Below are 23,825 nucleotides of genomic sequence, written 5' to 3'. Positions count from 1 at the left end.
TATTGTGGAAATAGCATAGTTTAATTGTATTGTTTTATGGAGAACAAATTTGTAAAATGGAAAAAATACTTTTTTGTTTCATTTTCTTTTTTATTTTTAGTAAAATACAACGTGTTTTCTTCTTTTGGCGGACAAATTGTTCTGTTTTGGCAAGCAAGCTGATTGCTTGCTGGTTTTTGCTGGGAAGGTGTCTGTTTACTTTTTACTTTTTTACTTTGAACCATTAACAGATGATTGTAAAACAGCTGATCGTAATTGCTAAGAGGTAGTTTACACTATCTATCTATGTTATATGACACGAAATAAAAACATTCCATATCTACCCACGCATGCAATGCGGAGACGTAATTTTATTACATTTTTGCTGGTGTGGACGCACAAAGTAAATGGCGTAATGAAAATCTCCAATATTGCACATATTAGCGACTATATAATGATAGAAAATTTCATGTCATATGACATTTACATATAGTGTAAACTACCCCTAAATGTTGCCGAGAAAAATTCTTATAGCAACCTTTACAAGGCGTTTACACCAGATAATTTGTCTCCAAATACAACTCTGATGTAGTAACACATATGTACATACATTTGTCGTTTGTCTCCTACCTGTCCATTGACAAATTTTTGACATTTTTTGTAAAAATGTGTGAGATAATAATTAAAATGTATCGAAAACAAAAGAATATGAACAAAAACAAAATATGTGAACGGAAAATAAAAAGAAATCATTCATAATAGTACGTTTATATATAACCGGACAAACCCACTGGGTTTTAAATGTAAATTCAACGTCAAACAAATCCTCATAAGGAAGATTAACCCGACAAAGACATAACATACCTATAAGTTTACAATTGTTTTTGCAGTTGTCGGGACGCCTACGTCACACCGGCAAGTTTTGGGGTTTTGACAATTAATACATGAACTCAAGTGTCCTGTCATGTGTAAACGCAGGGTTAGCAAGTTCCCAGCAAACAATTGTCAAAATTATTCTCTCATTTCGCTTTCTTTTACTGCTTTTGTGTAAAAAGACAGAATTTAGTGAAGACGAAAAGACATCCAACGCTTCAGTAATAGACCATTTAGATATGACATCATTAGTCGGATTTAGCACAATATCAGGTTTTATTTGCTAAATCCAGCCAAAATCTACCAGATTTCCCATACAAAAATAAATCCTCGTATTGAGTGGATTTGGTTTAAATCCGGCATAAATCCTCGTATACAACTCTGGTTTTTGCAACATGTTGCTAGAAAATGCAAAAAGTTGCTAGCTGGCACAAGAAACAAGGTAGATGCATCGGTGAATTGCTACAATAAAAATAATTTAAATTGTCAAAATTTGTAAACAAGGCGGCAAAAATTAAAGTTGTTTTGATGTACAAAGATGATTTTAATCAAACAAGACTAATATTTACGATGTCTGAGCAATAAAATAATTCTTTATTTGATCTTTAGTTAGCATTAGTAGCATAATGTTCTAACATTTTCAATATTAAACAATAAGTTTGTAATTTGGCGTATTTTTTTTTTGGGACGAATTCAATTTACAACAACTTTTTTTAACGTTTCAAATTCGATCAGATGGGCTGATGCACCTACCTTGGTAATTGTGCTATGAACACACATCAGCTGACTGCTATTTAAAACCTCCAAAAGGTGTATCTAAATGCAATGAGATTTGTACTGGATTTATTAAATCCAGTCGAGGATTTATGACTAGTCTAAATGAGCTATAAAGTTGGGCGTCAATTCCGACAAACGAATAAAGAAGAAATGGAGCTATGTTGTCCTGACTCTTTTATTCTTTTATCAGAAATGACACCCAACTTTACTGAAACGTTGAATGTGTTTTCGGCTTAACGTTTCGTAATAACTAGTACAAAATATCACCTAAAAAGACGATGATCTGCAATTATATAACAGTCGATTAGATAACAGAAAATGACAGTACGTTTACATAGCACTGAATTTGACATTGTAAGTCCCATTGCATATGACTTGCAAAGTTGCCACTTCAAGATATTTGTAGTGCTTTTTTACAACTTCAACAAATAAATATGAACTTAAAATATCCTTTTCAACCTTAAATTAATCTCCTTTAATTTGTATTGTATTTTCTTTTCAGATGGCTTGTGGCATATCTTGTGTGGACAATACGTTAAATAAAACCTTCTTTTATTTGGGTAAATTTATTGCCCGACATCCAGGATATTTTATAATTGTGCCAATATTATTAACGTTACTATGTATTACGGGGTAAGTTAATATTAAAAAAATAACCAATTGATGAATATTTCCATTATAATAAATGAATTTCTTTCGTTACAGTTATCAACAATTAAAATATCAAATTGATCCAGAATATCTATTCTCACCCATAAATGGTGAGGGTAAAGCTGAAAGGGCCATAGTTGAACAGTATTTTAAGGTTAATTATACACATCGTTTTAATGTTGGACGTATTACAAGACCGGGTAAGTGTGAAGATAAGCACAAATATTAAATTCATTGTGATTGGCAAGAAAATATACGATGTAAAATTTTCCAAATATTTGAAAAAATAAAACTTGTCTCGTATTATTTCAACTCGGCGAGTGACAAGAGTCCCATTTCCCATTGTGTTAAAAAATCGTGATAGATAGCACTCTTTGCGATAAGACTTCTTTTACTTATTTCTATTTGAAAATACAGTAGAACTTCTCTATGAGGTAGCTAATAGGAACGAAGCATTAGTCGTGTTCCTTTACGTGCCAGAGGTTACCAGTTTTTACCACTTTTTACCCGCAAATTGTTCCCTTACTTTTAAAAGCATACAATTTATATGAGAACAGTTCACCACTTTTACCATTTTCTGCCACAGTTACCACTTTTAAAAGTAAAGGAACAGACCAATTATTAGTTATAGATAAATTTATTGGTCTGTTCCAGAACTGCAAAAATCTTCTAATTTTTACAATTTTTTTCCGATAAAATACAGGAAAAAATGTTATCGTAGTAAAAAATAGTAGCTTCTTCCAGGTTCTGGAACAGAGCATATATTTTTGTTTTGTCTTAAAAACGATTCATTGTGATAATTTGTCTATTAGTTCTTAAATATTGAGATTCACAATCAATCTCAATATTTCAGATTATAGTGCGTATATGTTACGACAATACTTATACGCCCTATGAACGTCTTGAAATAAATGCGCTGTAAAGTCATTAAACATTTATGGATGGTTGTCATTGCACTTATCATTGATGAACTCCAAAAAATGAATCCAACTCTGCGAAATCGCACATGTGAAAGTTTTGTTTTTGAGATGACGATCAATCCACTAGGCAATCTTCCTCAAACTAGTGATCTACACATGACAATCTCTGTTATGAATTTCCATTTAAGTTCCATTCATCCATTCAAAAAGTGCCAAAAAGCACCAAGTCATGTCAATGGGTAGGCGTTGACTTTCGTTTTCTATTTTCTTCTTTTGTTGTTGTTTTTTTATGACCGATTTTTTTTTTTGAAGTCATTTCAGATCATCACCACCATTCTGCTTCGTTTGTTTGCTTGCGTTCATTCAATTCTTTACATTTCAATTTAAGCGTTGATGATGGGAATGTGTCTGTTTTCAGCTTAAATAAAAAATAATAAGAGCGCGATTTAATTCAATTTACTAAACTAAGCTGTAAATTTAAATATGTTTGCACGTTGGACATGTGTTCGTACACACACACACAAACTGTCATACAGATCTCTAGAAGAATTATTCTCATACGTAGTTTGTTGTGTGCCCTCTGCCACTCAGCCCAGCAGCATCACTCGGCGGTGGGTTCTCGGTTCATTTGATGATGTTGTGGATGACGCTGGTGATAGTTCTTCTTTAAGATGGGTCAGCAGAGGCTAGAGGGCCTCGGCCAAGAGGGGCCTTGCTTTGAGAAAATATTCAAATATTTTTATTCTTTGCTGATTGAAAATATATGAGAGATTATCCCGAGTAAATTTTGATTTGTTCCCACAAAAAACAATAGACGCTGTAATTAATGTTTTTGGCACAAAAATATGTTTACCATAACTATTATTATGACTATAATGTATATGGTCCTCTCAGAGTCCTATATCTCAAACCATAGTAAAATCTACTGAAAAGAAATATCTAAAACATCGGAAGTGTGGAAGAAATATTGGGGCTCCATCTAAATTTAGAACGACTTGCCCCCTGGAAGTGCTTTGATTTCCAGTGTCGTGATAAGTTCAATTTTATATGAAAATTCTATGAGCACAGCTTTCTAATAGGGCCTTGCATTGAAGGCCTTTTCATTCCCAACAATTTGACCTGCCTTATTTAATTTGCTCACATGCATACCATGCTGTTTGTGTATCTTGTATTAGAGCAAGTCACTGGAAATCTGTTGAAAAAATCCAACGAATTGTCTGGAAGCTTCAATCATTGTCGTTCACTTTAGTAAAACATTTTCTTTCTGGGACTTTCTGTTTTCTCCATTGTACGTCACTTAATAAGAAAGATACACATAACGAACATTCATACATACGGAATACACATGTATGGGGATGCATAAAATTATTATGATCATCATTTGAGAGCAGCATTGCCTCTGATTCTTAAAGTGGCGGTGTAGAAAAGTAGCTGTAAACAAGAATTTGTAATGAAAGAAAAACCAATTGAAGGCACTACTGAGCTGAGCTTTGGGTTGTTTCATCACAAATGACTAATGGCAAATTCTTCATAAGAGGGAAGAGAATAAGGAACACTGGATCATTTTAAGCAAAGTTCGGGTGATGAACTAATTCACAAAAAATCAAGAATCTCACAAGGTTTTTAATTTCCAATCAAAAGGCCGCCACAAAAACTAAAATCATGTGTGGGGTCCCATGCCAAAAAAGCAATCTTTTTGTTGTTGTTGTTTCTAGGTAATTTGTTATTTTTTATACAATAACAATTTTTTTCTGTGCCGTATGTTCATTGCCGATCTTTGTTTTGGGCCATGACCCGTCTTTATTTACTCATCTTTTATTCCCACACCCATTTCATTTAATTTTTTGGTGTATCTCATTTCAAACAAAGCTTGAAGTGCAGTTTGACTTTTGTCTATTTTTTTTTTTTGTTTGTTTTCAATTGAATCATTGAATTGTTATTGGAATGCATAAATGTTTTCCCTTGAAGATGATGGTTGTGGCGTGGTTGTAATTAACTAAAGATGACTCATGTAAATTTTGTCACAAGAAGTTAGCCGAGGTCATGATTTGCCTTAACCTCAACCATCCACCGTGCTTGGCCTTAACCTATTTATTTTTTGGTGATCTACTTAATTGTATCTTTACTTGGCGTTTACACAATACAGACTGTCTGCAAATACAACTCTGATTTACAAATACATACAAACATTTGGCTAGTTGCCTCGGCACTGTCTGGTAATTTTCGTAGACAGTAAACATGGACATTTTTGAATAAATGAAAACAAAACTATTTCAAATAACAAAAAAGACAATAGGACTGAGATGAAACAAAAACAAAATATTTGAACCGAAAACAAAAAGAAATCGACGATTTTCATTCATTATTTTACAACCGTTTTTGCAGTTGCGTGAACGCCTACGTCACACAGGCAAGTTGTGGGATTTTGACAATCAATACATGAAGTCAACTGTCCTGTCATGTGTAAACGCAGGGTAAATTTGTGTTTTCTTACTAGGCGTTTACACTAGACAGTTTGTCTTCAAATACAGCTCTGATTTACTAACACATACATACATTTGTCGTTTGGCTACCAGCTGTCCATCATTCTTTCACAGACAGCCGGGTTAACAAAATTTTGACATTTTTTGTAAAAATGTGTGAGATAATAATTGAAATGTGTTGAAAACAAAAGAAAATGAACAAAAACAAAATATGTTAACGGAAAACAAAAGGAATTCGGTGATTTTCATTCATAATTTTACAACTGATTTTGTAGTTGTCTGGACGCCTACGTCACAAAGGCAAGTTTTGGGATTTTGACAACCAATACATGAAGTCAACTGTCCTGTCATTTGTAAACGCAGGGTTAGAATAACACTGACTGACAGATGGATGGATAGAACTTACTTGCTTGGATGACTCTATGTGTTTAGTTCAAAGCACACTTCTTTTGAAATTTTGTTTAAATCTCTCAGTTTAGTCATTATGATTTAGCAGAATCTCAGTCGGTTAAGTCCGCTTCACACTTGCACTTAAAACTAGTATTTAAGGAACATACGTCATTTATTTGAAAAATATTCTATGGAATTGACAATTTAAATGACGCATGTTTTATAAAATATGTTAGATGTAAATTGGGCTCTATCATTCAATTAAGTCCCGGTCCACACTAGCGCGAATTTCATTAAAAATTTCATGAAATTAGGCGTTCTTAAATCGAATTCCCCACTACACCAATTTTATGATTTTGCTCTACTATGGAAGACGATCTAGAGACGCATAATTTCATGCAATTTTTTCAACGAAATCACTCTAGTGTGGACCAGGACTAACTAAACCACCTTTTAAGGTATGTTTACATTAGAGCATTTTGCCAGTTTAACCTTCTTTATGAGGATTTAATTATATTTAGCCTGTTTGATAACTTCGCAAGTAAAAAGTACTTGTAAGTTCTTGCAAGTACTTCTTATTTCTCTTGAACTGAACAAGTTTGTTATCGAATAGTTTGTACAAATTTTTGGGCTATCGAACAGACCTATTGACATTTGTAATCCAGTGGATTTTTTAATTCCGCTTATATGTAAACGTGTCATTACAAACATTTCAATTCTAATATTATGTGTGTTCGTTTACTCAAAATTTGTACAAATTGTTACTAGATGTTGTTCGTTTACTCTACACTATAATGCGAAAGACCTTAAGCGAGGTACACATGATCAGTTTTGACTGTCGATTTTTCGGAAATATTGATAAGTGTCAAACTGTCCAGCAACCACAAAATATTTTCTGGTTGCCTGATGACTGACAAAAAGTATGCCCTCACTGGCAAACAACCGATTATTTGAGCAAAACTGATCGTGTGTACCCCACTTTAATAGTTTAAAAGAAGTTACTGGACTTGTACAAATTATTGAGAAAACGAACACACCTATTAAAATCAAAGTATTAAACACATTTTACACTTGTATGTTTTATAAAACATGTTAGATTTAAAAACCGATTTATCCTTGTTTTTAAATCCAACTTTAAACCCTCTCCCTAAAAATCTTACTTATCCACAATTCTCTCTCTAAAGTTTCCTTTCATATTGCACATTTCGCCTTGATTTTTTTCTATTTTGCCTAAACAAATCTCCAACATAATTTGTAACAACAAAACATCGTCATTGTAGCCATTATCCATCCATCCAAAGAAAAGCAATTCAATTGTTTTGTTTTCCAATGATAATGATGGCGGTGGTGACGATTGTTCATTAGATTTATTACCCAGGAGGGGTTTTTTGGTGACAATTGTGAAGAAGCAAACCGACAAAAAAGCGCAATATATTTTATGATTATTTGTTGCCATTGCTGCGTTCTTTTATTTTCTAAACTCAAAACGTAATAGTAATTGAACAAAACATGCAACTTAATATGAACAATATAAATACATATATCTGAAAAAAAAGAACAATAAATGTGTGAATATGACCAAAGAAGGGGTAAACGTTGTGTCCATACGCGTATGATCACGTAGTAAAAGCAAAACTGAACGTTTAACAAAATTACTCACTTCATAGAATACATAGAAATTTACTCATTAATTACACTAGATAACAAATTGAAGAATGAAAACTATTTCCCCAGGGAACGGCCCAGAAGGGAACAACTCTTTCAAGGAGTGTTAATGGCTATATCACACGATATACAGGCCAGCTGATGTCATACATGTGAAAAAGCATATGGTGTAATATAGCCATAAGCGTTTTAATTTTGATATTTCCAGTTATTTCGAATTGTTTTTGCTTAAAAAAAATAGTTCTTCCTCTAAAAGGTTTTTTATTCAATTGTCTTCGCTGTTGTTTGTTTCTCGACATTGAAAATAAAATGAAAGAAAATGCAAAAACAAATCTGCAGCCAACTTCAGGTTGTATACGAAGAAAAACGAAACAAAACAGAATTTACCAGTACAGATGTGTGTGTACCCCCTCTTATTCCTCTCTACTTCCACGCCCATAAACACAATTTTCTTTCCCACAACTTTCCCTGTATAAACACGGACTAAAGAGCCTTATGCGATAATAGGCCATTTAGATATGACCTCATTAGTCGGGCTTAGCGAATTTTCAGGATTTATTTGCTAAATCCGGAGATAATCTACCAGATTTCCCATACAAAAATAAATCCTCGTATTGAGTGGATTTATTTTAAATCCGGCATAAATCTTCGTATACAACTCTGTTTTTTTGCAACATGTTGCTAGAAAATATAAAAAGTTGCAAGCTGGCACAAGAAACAAGGTAGATGCATCGTTGAATTTCTACAACAAAAATAATTTTAAATGTCAAAATTTGTAAACAAGGCGAAAAAAAATAAATTTGCATTGATATACAAAGTTGATTTTAATCAACCTAGACTAATGTTTACGATGTCTAAACGATAAAATAGGCCTGTTCGATAACCCAAAAGTTTGTACAAACTTTTACAAAATGCTGTTCAATAACAAATTTCTTCAATAAAAGAGGAATGGAAATTGTAGAAAGTACTTGCAAGAACTTGCAAATACTTTTTATTTGCGAAGTTTTCTAATAATAATTCATTATTTGCTCATTAGTTAGCATTGGTAGCATAATGTGCTAGCATTTTTTATATTAAGCAATAAATTTGTAATTTGCCGTATGTTTTTTGAGACGAATTCAATTTACAACAACTTCTTGTGGCGTTTCGAATTCGATCAGATGGGCTGATGCATCTAACTTGGTAGTTGTGCTACGAACAAAAATCAGCTGACTGCCATTTAAATCCTCCAAAGGTATATCTAAATGCAATGAGATTTGTACTGGATTAATTAAATCCAGTTGAGGATTTATGGCTAGTCTAAATGAGCTATAACACTTCTTTCGTCGAATCTGAACGGCAGAAACAAAAATTACGTCGAGAGGTTTATGTCAAATTTCAATTCCATTGCGTAGTTTGTATTTTTTATTTTATAACAAATTCTTCGAAATGTATTCAGTCTTGTTTGTCTTTTGAAGAAATGTGTCGCTGCTTAAAGGGATCAGGCAACAGTTTTTTGTAGGGATCTCTAAACCAACTGCTTATAAAATGTATCGAACGGAGTGAATTTTTCATAACTCCGTGTGGACTGCATCATAGGATGTAGTGAAATCATAAATATACATTGCACCACATCCATTTTTTTTTGCTGGAATATTCCTACTCTATCTATAAGTCCCAATTTACATTGGGCGAGTTTACTTGTGGCAATTGTCAGTTTGATGGAGAAAGAGGCGAGACATATGGTAACCCTTTGCCTCTCAGCCCCCTCTTTCACCTACAAACTGACAATTGCCGCAAGTAAACTCGCCTAATGTAAATTGGGACTAACAGTCTTTTGTTGAAAAAACGGAAATAAGAGTTCGTTTACATTAGAGTTCATAATAAGAGCTAATGTAAATCACATTTAACACTTACATAGCAATACAACGTTTGCATTTAGCTGGATTTAACAAACCCACTGCATTTCAATTCCATAGCGCAAACGTTAAATAAATCCTTATAAAAAAAGGTTAACCCGGCAAAAAGCTCTAGTGCAAACGCCGTTTAACCCCACATACGAGATGTCCACTTACCGCGACATGCGACAAATTTGCAAAGATTCACCTTTAAATGTCATCATATTCCATCCTTATTTTGTGTTCTTCGATCAATTTGAATTGGTGCGCCCCACCTCGATCCAGTCCATGGTTATTGGTGCCATGATGATTATTTCATTTATATTCATACCAAATATTTTGTGCCCCCATGTGGGTAGCTTTCTCTGTGATATCCATTGAAATGGGTGTGGCCGGATATATGGCATTGTGGGATGTAAATTTGGATTCGATTTCCATGATTAATCTCATCATGTGTATTGGTTTCTTGGTGTCAGGCATTCCATTCTCTGGGTCAATGTGATTGTAGGGCAATTTTTAACAATCCGCCAACATGTCTTAAGCAGGTTTTGAGTATCTTCCATCTATAGCATCGCATTAAACAAGCTTCTATTCCAATATTTTTCACAATTTCTATTATTTTGCAGTTTAGTTTTATTGTTGTTGACTATTTTATTGCCTACGTGTAAAAAAAGCAATCAATTTTTCACTAACGTCAAAAGATCTTTAATAGTATTTTTGCAATTATTTTTAACTTTTTTTCCAATTTTTTTTAACATCTTTGTTTTTTTTTTTCAAATTATTTTATAGGACGTTTTGGTCGTGTAATTGTCATACCAAAAGATGGCAATGACAATATGATACGTCGTGAAGTATTCAAAGAATTACGTCAATTGGATAATATTATACAAAATGCCACAGTGACATATGATGGAGAAACGTTTACGTATAAGGATGCATGTGCCAGATGGGAGAATGAGTGCTTTGAAAATGATATTCTCAATTTGGACTATATTATGGATGATGTAAGTCAAGGTTATCTCCTCTTTTTCTCAGATAAGTAATAAAAAGTTTCTGTTGTTGCAGATTGAGTCGGGAGAATTGAACTTGACATTTCCCTTGATGTTTAATCCAGTGACATGGGATGCCCATGCATTTCCGGTATTTTTTGGTGGTACCAAAGTCACCGAGGATAATATTATTATAAGTGTGCCAGCTATACAATTGGTATATTTTGTGACGGCGGATACCAAACGGCAAGATGCAAAGTAAGTAGTAAAGTCGATTTATTTTACACACATTAGGTGTGTTCGTTTACTCAACAATTTGTACAAATTTGTACAAGTTCAGTAACTTCTTGTAATCGGCTAATGTCTTTTGCATTGTACTGTAGAGTAAACGAACAACATCCAGTAACAATTTGTAAAAATTTTGAGTAAACGAACACACTGACTTGTGTATATTGTTTGTCACATAAATCCTGTTTAACACCCATCAATGATACTTATAGTACGTTTACATTTACGAAATCCACTCGATTTCAACTGTCAATGCCATTGCTTAAACGTCAAATGAAATCAAATGGATTTCAGATGAGTTTTCATCTGACGTGTACGCAAAGGAATTGACAATTGAAATCAACTCGAATTTACTATTAAGCTGAATTTACAACAAACGGATTTTAAAACTAAAAATAAAATAAACATTTAAGTTGTCAATTTCATTGAATATCTGTCAACTAAATGACAAGTAAATTTGGTTTTATGCTGCATTTACACCAAATGGATTTTAATAAAATGTGTAATTTAAATTGCCATTTTCATTGAATATCTGTTAAATAAACCACTTATTTGACCAACATAGACACTTGTTATAGATGACAGTGTAAAGAAGATTTTAACCATTATGTCTCTTGTTTTTGCAGAGGTGCCGAATGGGAAGAAAAATTTTTGCATGTAGTCGGCGAGGCAGAAAATACCGGTCTGTTTAAACACATTTCAGTGGCCTATTTTGCCTCCCGGACTTTGGATCATGAATTGGAAAAGAACACACAAACGGTGGTGCCCTATTTTAGTTCCACATTTATTTTAATGGCCTTATTTAGTGTCATCACTTGTATGATGGGTGATGCTGTACGTTCCAAACCTTGGTTGGGTTTAATGGGTAACATTTCAGCCGTTATGGCCACTTGTGCTGCTTTCGGTTTGGCCATGTATTTGGGTATTGAATTTATTGGCATCAATTTGGCAGCACCATTTTTGATGATTGGTAAGTATTTTGAATTGAATCTCTTTAATTTGTGGTTTCTAAATTGTTCCTCTATTCCTTTAGGTATTGGCATCGATGACACCTTTGTTATGTTGGCTGCTTGGCGTCGAACTTCGTTGAAAATGTCGGTACCCGATCGCATGGCCCACATGATGTCTGAGGCAGCTGTTTCCATTACCATAACCTCCTTGACAGATTTGATATCTTTCTGGATTGGCATCATTAGTCCCTTCCGTTCAGTGCAAATCTTTTGTAAATATTCGGTATTTGCTGTGGGTTTCACATTCTTGTGGCATGTTACCTTCTTTGCTGCCTGCATGGCCATCTCAGGTTATAGGGAAGAACAAAACCGGCATGCCATATTCGGTTGCAAGGTCCAGCCATTATCGGTGGCCTTAAAGGGTAAGAGATTGAGAGTAACAACATTCCTAAATGAGAAAATTAATAAATGTCCCTCTTTTTTTTTTTTTGCAGAAAAACGTAACATTTTCTATAGAGCCATTATGTCGGGTGGTATCAACCGTGAAGATCCCGACAATCCCACCGATAACAAAGATCACATTTTAATGAAATTCTTCCGTGACAAATTGTCAGCCATTATCAACAACAATTGGTGCAAATTTTTAATTATTTTGATTTTTGGTGCCTATCTCGCTGGTGCTTGTTATGGCATTACCCAAATCAAGGAGGGTTTGGAACGACGCAAGCTTTCACGTTCAGATTCTTATTCAGTGGAATTTTTCGATCGTGAAGATGATTATTATCGTGAATTTCCATATCGTATGCAGGTGAGTTGAGCGACATTGAAAGAGATTATTTCAGCTGTGGTTTCGGAATCTTATAGTATGTTCAGATTAACGAAATTCAGTGGATTTCAAATGTCAATTCTATAGCGTATACGCCAAATAATTTTATTTGACATTTTCGAAACTATAATTTGAAATCCAGTGGATTTCTTATATCTAAAACGGCTTTTGAATTAGAGCTTTATGCCGGGTTAACCTTTTTTGTGAGGATTTATTTGACGATTGCGCTATGAAAGTGACATGTGAAACCCAGTGGGTTTATTAAATCTGGTTAAGTGTAAACGGGGTATTAGATTTTATGTAAATGCGCTATTAAGCGGGGTACACACGATCAGTTTTGACTGTCGATTTTTCGGAATTATCGATAACTGTCCAATCGTCCAGCAACCACAAAATATTTTGTGGTTGCCTGATGACTGACAAAAGTGAACGGCCACACCGGCAAGCAACCGATTATTTGAGCAAAACTGACCGTCTGACTGATCGTGTGTACCCCGCTTTAGACTCCCACTGGGTTTCAAATGTCAATTCCATAGCGCAAACGTCAAAAAATTTCTCACAAGGAAGGTTAATAGTACGTTTAGACTTATGAATCCACTCGATTTCAAATATCAATTTCATAGTGTATTCGTCAAATACGTCAGTTTTAAATCCACTCGATTTTATTTGACGTATATGCTATGGAATTGACGTTTGAAATCGAGTGGATTTCGTAAGTCTAAACGTACTATAACCCGCAAAAAGCTCTAGTGCAAAAGCCGTTTAATGACGCATTTACATATAAGCTCTGTTCCTTTACGCGCAAGAATCTTCATGTTTTACAACATTTTACTCGAAAAGCGTTCCTTTACTTCAGACACCATACAATTCATATGGGAGCAGTTTACAACTTGTACTACTTTTGCCGGTTTCACCATTTTCAAAAGTAAAGGAACAGACCAAAAATCTAATAGAAAATCTAATAGTGCATTTACATAAAATCAAATATCTCATTTAAATAAAATCTAATAGCGCATTTACATCAAATCGAATAGCGCATTTACAACTTAATTCCGTTGAATATCTGCTAAGTAAAATCAAAATAAATTAGGAAAAATTTCTCAGTAATACCTACCTCTTCTGATAATCCTGACCTAACAGCATTTATCTCTCTCTTGTTTTTGCAGGTCATTATAACTGGCGACTTAAACTATTCCGATCCCATTGTACAGGATCAAATTGAAGAATTAACTCGCAACTTGGAAAACACTTCGTATGTGACCAACTCCTTGTACACCGAATCCTGGATACGTTCCTTTGTCTCGTTTGTGGATCGTAATAATGACTACTTGAACTTGACCTTGGATACAGAACAAGATTTCATTGATGCCGTGAAAGAGCACTGGCTATTCCCCGGAAATCCTTTCTCTTTGGATGTTAAGTTCAATGAAAATGGCACAAAAATTGTGGCTTCACGATTCCTCATACAAGCTGTCAACATTACCGATACCAATCATGAGAAAGAAATGGTACGCGACTTGCGGCAAATTTGCAAAGATTCACCTTTAAATGCCACCATATTCCATCCCTATTTTGTGTTCTTCGATCAATTCGAATTGGTGCGTCCCACCTCGATCCAGTCCATGGTTATTGGTGCCATTATTATGATGATTATCTCATTTATTTTCATACCAAATATTTTGTGCTCCCTGTGGGTAGCTTTCTCTGTGATATCCATTGAAATGGGTGTGGCCGGCTATATGGCATTGTGGGATGTTAATTTGGACTCGATTTCCATGATTAATCTCATCATGTGTATTGGTTTCTCGGTGGACTTCACGGCTCACATTTGCTATACCTATATGTCATCGAAAAAGAAGAGTCCCAAGGCTAGGGTACGTGAGGCCTTCCATTCTCTGGGTTTGCCCATTATTCAAGGTTCCAGTTCCACGATTTTGGGTATTGTGGCATTGCTGTTAGCCCAGAGTTACATCTTCTTGGTATTCTTTAAAATGGTGTTCTTGGTCATATTCTTTGGTGCCATGCATGGTTTGTTCCTGCTGCCAGTTTTGTTGTCACTCTTCGGTCCCGGCTCTTGGCAAACATGGACTGGACGTGATAAAGATAATGAGGATGAAATTGTTGAAATTGATGGCAAAATTAAGTTGGCCAAAATGGATAAAAACTTTGCCAATGCCTTTTATATGCCATATGCCTCGAATGTGACGGGTGTCAATGGCTTTACCTCTAAAGGCTTTTTGGGTGCACCCTATAAGGCCTATGGTGATGAAAAAGATTTGGGCATAGGCACATCGGGAGAAGATTCCTCTGAAAGTAGTTCTTCTCGTTCCCAAAGACGCCAGGCCTTGGAAGATGAAACAACCCAGCGTCGTTATGAGGAGGGATGGAGAAAATCTTCCTATCATGATCTGTTTGCCAACAACAGCCCAGCCCAATTCGCTGCCCATCCAGCTTTATATAATCAAAAAGTCACAGCCCATGAATGGCGCACAAGACTAGAGGAACACCAGGAACGTAAACGTCGTAGCAGTGGTGAGCGTTTTGCCTATGATAATTACGGTGCTGATTTGCAGAGACGTCATGGTGAATTTATCGATGATGATGAAATTGTGGAAGCCAGACGCCATTTTACACCCACCTCATCTTTGGATGAACGTTCTAGACGTAAATATAGATCTGCATTGCCACGGGTTAGCACCGGAGCAGGGGCAACTGCAGTTGGGGCGGGAAGTGGTGATGAAGCCACCTATCACCAACAATCACTGGATAATCCACACCTTGCCACCACCACCTCCTCAGCCAAACGTTATCAACGTCGACGTTCCTCCGATGAATCAACACGCCATTTTCAACGTTGGCCCACGTCCAATATAGAAGAAAGAGTTATGCGCCGCCATTCACCATCACGCAATCCCAGCCATGAAGATGGTGATTATCCCGCCACATATCGTCCCGAGCCACCAAGGCGTTCCTCGTCACATCACAATCTCTATTATCCGAATCAAAGTAAAACGTCACAACAGCAGCCACCCACGAAATATCAATTCGGCTATAATCACTGATATTTTAGGATAATCAAAAGCCGTTGCTGCTGCGAATATTCACTGTTCGCGCGAATTTGAATGGAAAATACCCATCGTTTTTCGCCCAAGCAGTGAAGCAAAGTGTGAATAGTGTGTAATTTTTTCATTTCTGTTTTTTAATTTAGAAGAAATGCCGCATATGATGTGACATTAGGGTCTTTCCTACGACCACTACCAACCACACTATTATTAATGTAATTAATTTGTTAAATTAATTATTTTAGGCAAGCAATTTTTTTACAAATTTCTCAAGAGAAAGCGACAATGATTAGCCTTGCTCCTAATCTATAAAAACTATAGAAATGAAACAAAACAATAATTAATGTAATATTTTTATTTTAAGTATATTTTAAGTTTTAGGAAAAGATTTTTGAAATGTGACTCTAGAGAGAGAAAGAGGAGTAGAAAGCCAGGGGATAGTATTGTAAAATTTCTCATAAAACAATATTTCGGATTAGTAGAATTTTTAGAATTACGAAATCATCCAATGGATTTCCAAATGTCAATTCCATTGCGTATACGTCATAAATCCAGTGGATTTTATTTGACGTATTCGCTGTGGAAATTGACACATGAAATCCAGTGGATTTCGTAAATCTAAACGTACTATAAGAAACGGCTAACAAAGAAAAAACGCGTTTTTACACAAAATACATGGAGGGGTTGGCATCATTGATCTTCATGTACAAATTGTAAAGCCGCCAGGCCATATCACGAATTTGTTTTTTTTATGGACAGCAAACGTGAGGTAATGAAGAAACAGATTAACATTTTAAAACTTTTTTATGGATTTTCGAAATAATACCGTTAGTATGGAGAGGCGCTTTAAAATTATAAGATCTTTGAATGGTTTTACAAATACGTCCCACTTCATTTGAGGTTATGTTGAGAAATTACTGAGGAAAACACGAAAATTTTATTGGCCAAGCCAAAATCTTTTTTCACAGGCAATTTAAAAATTCCCCTGGCCTTTTTGTTTACTTTTAGAAAGTTATTGAAAATCATAAATTAATTTGAAACACTATTTATAAAGCAAACTACTTTAGTTTATATTTAATATTTTATATATAAATACTTTTATTTTTTTTTTTTTTTTTTTTTGTTTTGGTAAGGTCCATAAATAGATTTTAATTCTCTTAGGGAATTTCAAGCTATTTACAGTCATATTCGTTATATGTTTTCTTTGCAAAATAATTTCACAATTTCATAGGGTTTTTCTTTTGTAGATATTCAATATTGTAGGTACGTGCGTGTGTGTTCAATAATATTTTTCTAAAGAAAAATATTATGTGATCTAAAAAAAATTCAATTGGTTTTTTATTAAAAATTCGTATAAATATATCTTATAAAATTAGAAGTACTTTAAAATTTAACAAACAATACTCATGCATACATTTTTTCCAATATTTAAGCATAAACAAACAAAATTTTCATTATTTTTTATAGTTTAGTAGAATAAAAAATATTACAAACAAAAAACAAAATTTTTATGTAAATTTGCAAATAAACAAAAATTAAAAATTTAAAAAAAGTCATTATTTTTGATAAAAACAAAAAAAATAAAATAGGCACACTTGAGAGACCTTCGAAAAAGGAGGGCTGAATGCTGATATCATGTTTACACAGATCCACCATTTTTATTCATGTTGTAATGTGTATGCGCCACATGTTAAAGGGGGGGGGGGGTTATTCTGAACGAAAATTCACCGTGAGTTTTCTCCCATTCACCCTTTAGGTGAAACGGCGGAAAGACAAAACTCACGGCGAATTTTCGTTCAGACTAATGCTTGGTTTACATTTACGAAATCCACTCGATTTCAACTGTCAATTCCATTGATTAAACGTCAAACGAAATGCAATGTATTTCAGATAAGTTTTCATTTGACGTATATGCAAAGGAATTGACAGTTGAAATCGAGTGGATTTCGTAATATAAACCAAGCATAACCCCCAAAATCTCGCAGAATGTTTCATGATTTATGATTAAATTTATGACCATAGTGTTGGTAGAGACTCGCGAGTCAAACACATATTCAATGTGGCTCCTAGTTATTGGGTAGGTAGAGGAATGACTAATTCACGAGGGAAGTGTTACTTTATTGCAATCCTTATTTCTGAAAAAACTGAGATTTCCTCAAATCAATAAATCTCAGGGTTTTCTAATATTAAATACAATGTCAATTCCTTTGCGTATACGTCAAATAAATCCTCATAAAGAAGGTGAAGTCGACAAAAAGCTATAGTCTAAACAAGCTATAAAACTCTAGTTTAGGTGCCAGTGTAAATTAGGTTTAAAAGTGTGTCGTGTCATTCAAACAACTTTCTAAGGTGGCCTGCTAACCTCACAAACTGAGTAGGAAAAAATACACTTTCCTCAATTTGTTGTATATTTTTGTAAACATTTTTAATTCTTTATGCAAATAGTTAATAAATGCTATAGTTTTTTTTTTAATATTTGTTAATTCATTAGTTTATTAAGAATTTCTAAAATACTATTTTGCTTTTATTACGCTTTATTTAAATTAAAAACAAATTATTAAAAAAAAACAACGAACATATTGCAATCACTATTTTGTGTAATAAAGTTTTTTTGTAAACTATAAAAAATTAAAAAAAAACACTGTTTTATTTTTTAAATTCTGAAAATTTATTTTTTATACATTAATAGAATTTTGCTGTTTTTTGTTTTCTAAAAGAAACTGTAAGTATAACGACATGAACCCTTAGCTCCACATGCAGGTACAGTGGGTTTGGAGCAAATGAAAAAGTTTTCTGCTGTTGCACAATTCGAAGTAGTCCATTCGAATGCGCTATTGGTCGAGACACAACGATTTGGATTGTTGTTGCCAGTAGGTGGTTGACCTCTTGCCCACTTGGTATAATTAAAATTGGAACCACTTGAAAGCCAGGTGTATTGTTTGCGAGTGGCTAAATCAGAACCAGAAATCCAAAAACCAGCATCCAATATATCTAAAGGGAGAAATGAGTTAAACATTGGGCTATAAAGCAAAAGATTAATTAAAAATCTCCTCATACAGATAGGAACCCTTCAATATACTTAACGATTTTAGGGATATTCGCATTTCTACTAAAAGAAACCTTAAACACTGATGTAGAGCAATGCCGTTCGTTGGTATTGTTAAAGTTACGAAGTTTTTCGGCAATTCACACACACACGACCCGAAAGCAATGAAAGAGCACACAAAAAAGAGCAAATGTTTTGATTTGTTTTTGTTTTGCAGCATGCGTGCATACAACATTACTAACACACTGTCAAAGGGTGTCAATATTCAGAATTTTGTGTGCCCTCTTCTTGGTCGGCAGTAGAGGTGGATGCCTTGGCACTCTTACTTTTCACTCCCACAAAAGTATCAGCCTCTCTCCCTCTGACCATTACAAATACGGAGAATGACAGCGACTCCTTCACTACTGTCAATTTGACTGGACTTGTTAACATCGGATCGCGTTGGTGATAAACTTGTTAAGGGAGAATCACACGGTTACAGGTACCAACAAAATTTAAAGCGAAGGAAGTAATGGACGAAAGCATTAATACGGATCCAAAAACCATCAGTGAATTTCACCTCATGTTTGTGAGGACGTTTTAAAGAACTATCCTCACATAGCTAAGAGGTAATCTGCTATTACTGAAAGTCTCACTTCAAGTGCAGGAGTGACCCCTTTGAAGTTGACAACTGTGGGAACCTCCTGTTGTGGTGGGAATACAGCTTTGATAAATCCGCAACTTGGAAAGGTTGAGAAGGTGTCAAGGCCCTCGTCTACCCCTGTTCAAAATACTTTGAACAGATTTTCACATTTTCCATTGATTTGATAATGGAAGAGTTTTAAGATAAGAGTTGAAGATACCATATGCAGCGTTCTCACGCGCTGGCGCAGACGGCAATGTGTACTCTATTTTAATATATGTATTTTAAATTCCGAGCCATCGTAAATCTATGTGTGTGAGCACTAATAACAAAGAAGGTCATAAAGTCCACACACGAAAATAGCGATACGCTCAGTAGGTAGCAGGCGCACAATGTAGGGACAAAGCAACCCACCATGTGTGCTGGCTAAATAGATAAGATTGTATGTCTGCGTTTAGCCTTACATAGACTAGTTTAAGTAGTACTTAAAGAAAATAGATTAAATAAAGATCAGAATCGAAATAGCATTCGAACCGTCCGGTTGGTGTCTTTTCCTTTCTCAACAACCCCATCCTTAACTCTAAGGGGAATCCAAATGTGATAACTCAGTCTCAGCCTGTGATGACTGAAAAGGAGTTGAGACCTTTAGTCTCCAACTCAATACAAAAGATGACTTCCCAAATTCCATAACAGGGTGAAAAAGGCGATACAGCTGGTGGGCAGAGGTAGATCATCCAATAAGGAGCCAAAATCAATGATGGATCTGTGAACGCAGTCGACCACACCGAAACCACGACTTGCACTTTTGAAGAAGATGAGGTCAGTCCGCCGCGAAGAAGTCGACGCCCTAATCTGTCTGTTTCGTATGGCGGCGTGAAGGTTAGTAAGACGATCACTACCAAAGAGACCGAAATCCCTTCTGTCAGTGCATCTTCGGAATGGAAAGAGCAATTCATCTAACCCGAAACAAAGGTAATCCGAAGATTGGGATCATAGGAACGAAGACAGAAGACCTTCCAAGGTCGTCTATGGACAGTAGATCTTCTAATGGTCATATAAATCCTTCTAAAGGAGACCGTTTTAAGGTGTTCTATGGACTCAACACCTTCTAAATGTCTTCTAGGGACCTTCTAAAGGCCCTCTATAGACAGAATACCTTCCAAAAGGTCTTCTCTAGACAGAAGACCATCCAAAGGTCTTTTAAAGAAGATCGTTGTAAGCTTATTCAAACCCTACAGGTCAACTACAGAAAGAAGAGCTTCTAATGGTCTTTTGTGGATAGAAGATCTTCTAAATGCCTGCCAAAGGTCTTCCATATACAGAAAACCTTCCAATGGTCTTCTATATATAAAAGACCTTCTTCCTATAAGGGTCTTCTATAAACTGAAGAGCTTCTAAAGGTCTCCTTTCCACGCTGTTATTTTACGACGACCTGGACTATCAGTGGGATTGGAGGTAATCAGTGACTATATATCACCACAATTACACTTCGACGATATTGAAGTTCGGATACCTGATAGAGAAGCCTGGACACACAACTCCCCACCTCCACCCTGTATAGAGGTCTATACCGACGCATCCAAGATGGAAGGGGGAACAGGAGCGGGCGTCTACAGCGATACCCTCAACTTACGGATCTCGTACAAGCTAAACGAAAATTGTAGCGTCTTCCAAGCCGAAATTTTTGCGGTCACGAAAGCAGCAGAGTTGATAAAAAACATGGAAGGCGACATAGCTGGACCGTAGACTATCTATGTGGATAGTCAAGCGGCCCTGAAATCACTTAGATCCCATTCAATCAAGTCTGCTGCGGTCTTGCACTGCAGGAAAGCTTTGGAGGCCCTACGATCAATCGTTACCTTGTGCTTGGTCCCGGGGCATTGCGACATCGAGGGAAATGAAAAAGCGGATGAATTGGCGCGTCGCGGATCTGAGTCAAACGACATCGAAATCGATAACTCAATCAAGCCACCCTTGTGTCACTTCATGCGGCTCCTAGAACAAGTATACAGGGAGAAGGCTGGTGAGATTTGGAACAACGAACCTGGCTGTAAGGTATCAAAGGCAATCTGGCCCAACCTTTCCAAACGGAAGACCACTTCTCTACTCTCTATGAGAAAACCCGACCTGAAACTAATGGTTGGAGTAATCACGGGACACTGCAGAATAAGATCAATGACCTGCAAATGGGATAGAGATGACTCCACGGACTACTGCAGATTATGCGAAGATGAAGAAGAAACAGAGACGATTAAGCACTTATTATGCCGTTGTCCAGTGCTCAGGACCAGGAGAATCCAAACAATGGTTGAACATACAATATCATCTCTGACAACATTCTGCCGAGCCGACAACACTGCTTCTTCTCGCCAAGGGTCTGAAGTGGCTTCAACATGAACGAATTACAGCATCTTAATATGGCAAAACCTCCTTACTCGCTCTCCTTTCATAATTTCTCAATTGTCTTTCAATCCATAGCACTTTCTTAAATATTCTCCCTTACTAGGCGTTTACACTAGACAGTTTGTCTTCAAATACAACTCTGATTTACTAACACATACATACATTTGTCGTTTGGCTACCAGCTGTCCATCATTTTTTCACAGACAGCCGGGTTAACAAAATTTTGACATTTTTTGTAAAAATGTGTGAGATAATAATTGAAATGTGTTGAAAACAAAAGAACATGAACAAAAACAAAATATGCGAACGGAAAACAAAAGGAATTCGATGATTTTCATTAATAATTTTACAACTGTTTTTGTAGTTGTCTGGACGCCTACGTCACAAAGGCAAGTTTTGGGATTTTGACAACCAATACATGAAGTCAACTGTCCTGTCATTTGTAAACGCAGGGTTATTTTCTTACTTACTTAATTATTCTTATTTCTTACTTCTCAACTCGATACCTTCTATGCAATTATTTCTTTTCTTGTCTCCTACCCACACTATAGGATGAACACAATGGACCATAAGGTCTCCGAGTGGAGTGGCTGTCCAATACGACAGCTGCGCGTCCTTTAACCTAACCTAAAGGTCTCCTACAGACAGAAGACCTTCTAAACGTATTTTATAGACAGAATACCATTTAATGGTCTTCTATTGAGAGAAGGCCTTCTAAATGTGTTCTATAGACAGAAGACCTTCCAAATATCTTCTATAGACTGAAGACCTTTCAGCAGTCTTCTATATACAGGAGATCTTCTATAGACCGAAGACCATCTAAAGGTCTTCTATATACAGAAGACTTTTTTAAGGTTTTTTTTTATAGATGAAAGAGTTTCTAAAAGAATATCTCCTAACGGTCTTCTATAGACAGGGGATTTTCTAAAGGTCATATTTAGGCAAACAACCTTCTCAGGGTTGTCTATAGACAGTAGCCCGTTTAAAGATCTTCTATAAACAGAAGATCTTCTAAAGGCCTTTTATGGATTCTTCAGGGTTTTTTCCTCTTTGTATACTCACAATTGGCATGCAGGTATCTGCTCATATTGTCATATTCGGTTTGAGATTCGATTGAATCCAGTGACATATCGCGGGCTGCACAAATTTGAATAGCGCGGTACCAGTTTATCTAAAAAATAAGAGGGGTAATTTGTAGTTAAATAAGAAGCAAGTAGACGAGATTAGATTTGGTAACAACAACCACAAAAGCCATAAAAATAGATGTTGGGGCTTAGGAGGCCAGGGTGATCTAAATATTTCAAATCAGGTGTTTGCGAGGATATTTCCAAAACCCTACCTTCCATCGATATTGAATTAAATGCTGAACCCAAAAACCTTTGTTTTATTTTAATTCTCTCACCTTTTGCGACACACCCACATAGTATTGCTTTTCACCCAATACCACCGTTAAGCCCAGGGACCGTGGAGATATCACCTGTGTGGCCAAGGCATCATCACTGCCACCACCAAATATAGCAAAGACTGCAAATAAAATCGTAACTTTCAATGTTAATGACATGTTTAAGGTTTAACAAGTTTTAAACTATACTCTTAGTCTGGCCTACATCTGTTATATATAGAGAATATAGTTTTTTTTTTCTTCACAAAAATAGGGGATTTTTCTCTTAACCTTATCAAAGAAATTTACATTACCTTCAAACACGTTCAACAAATTTGACATTGACAAATGAGGATGAAAAAAACATATGAAACGTGTGAGCTATTTGCCGGCTTGGTAGTCACTAAAAATTTGTTGGAACAATGAAAGAGATGATTCCAAACTATATGCTATAGAAATTATCTAAAAGTTAAGTTTTTAAAATATTATTCCCTTATTGCAGATAATAAATATTTAAATATCAACCCTGCTGGATTGGTTAAGTGAGCAGTCGGAACGAAGTATTATTATGCTATAGAGAAAATTCGTTATACAGGGACTTTTTAGTGTGAGAATAAATATTTATGTCTTATAAAAAGATTTG

At 35.4% G+C, this 23,825-nt stretch overlaps 2 protein-coding genes across 4 annotated transcripts in view; one reads left to right on the top strand and one right to left on the bottom strand.

Annotated features, from left to right (window-relative positions):
- The window catches only part of Ptr (patched domain-containing protein), a 94,247-nt gene extending 75,531 nt beyond the window's left edge, over nucleotides 1-18,716 (top strand). For 2 of the 3 annotated variants that reach the window (XM_073988267.1, XM_073988268.1), the window contains exons 2-9: nucleotides 2,132-2,262; nucleotides 2,335-2,480; nucleotides 10,405-10,619; nucleotides 10,681-10,862; nucleotides 11,519-11,862; nucleotides 11,926-12,264; nucleotides 12,337-12,650; nucleotides 13,835-18,716. In XM_073988267.1, coding sequence (XP_073844368.1) covers nucleotides 2,132-2,262; nucleotides 2,335-2,480; nucleotides 10,405-10,619; nucleotides 10,681-10,862; nucleotides 11,519-11,862; nucleotides 11,926-12,264; nucleotides 12,337-12,650; nucleotides 13,835-15,730 — 3,567 coding nt within the window. In that variant the 3' untranslated portion in view covers nucleotides 15,731-18,716. Of the gene's footprint in view, nucleotides 1-2,131; nucleotides 2,263-2,334; nucleotides 2,742-3,024; nucleotides 3,995-10,404; nucleotides 10,620-10,680; nucleotides 10,863-11,518; nucleotides 11,863-11,925; nucleotides 12,265-12,336; nucleotides 12,651-13,834 lie in introns of those variants that run through there. The other variant, XR_012413063.1, reaches the window with a different exon arrangement.
- Nucleotides 18,375-23,446, bottom strand: LOC141404689 (C-type lectin mosGCTL-7-like). The gene is made up of 3 exons (XM_073988290.1): nucleotides 23,204-23,446; nucleotides 22,864-22,972; nucleotides 18,375-18,721 (listed from the first exon to the last, which is right to left on the bottom strand). Exons 1-3 carry the CDS (start codon nucleotides 23,360-23,362, stop codon nucleotides 18,441-18,443), a joined length of 549 nt encoding a protein of 182 aa, XP_073844391.1. The 5' UTR covers nucleotides 23,363-23,446; the 3' UTR covers nucleotides 18,375-18,440.
- Nucleotides 23,447-23,825: the final 379 nt, after the last annotated feature.

Source organism: Musca autumnalis, unplaced genomic scaffold (genome assembly GCF_047663935.1).
Source record: "Musca autumnalis isolate F117 unplaced genomic scaffold, ASM4766393v1 scaffold_5, whole genome shotgun sequence".
Classification (NCBI taxonomy): Eukaryota; Metazoa; Arthropoda; class Insecta; order Diptera; family Muscidae; genus Musca; species Musca autumnalis.
The sequence above is the reverse complement of the archived record's forward strand: the minus strand, read 5'-3'. Positions and strand labels throughout refer to the sequence as shown.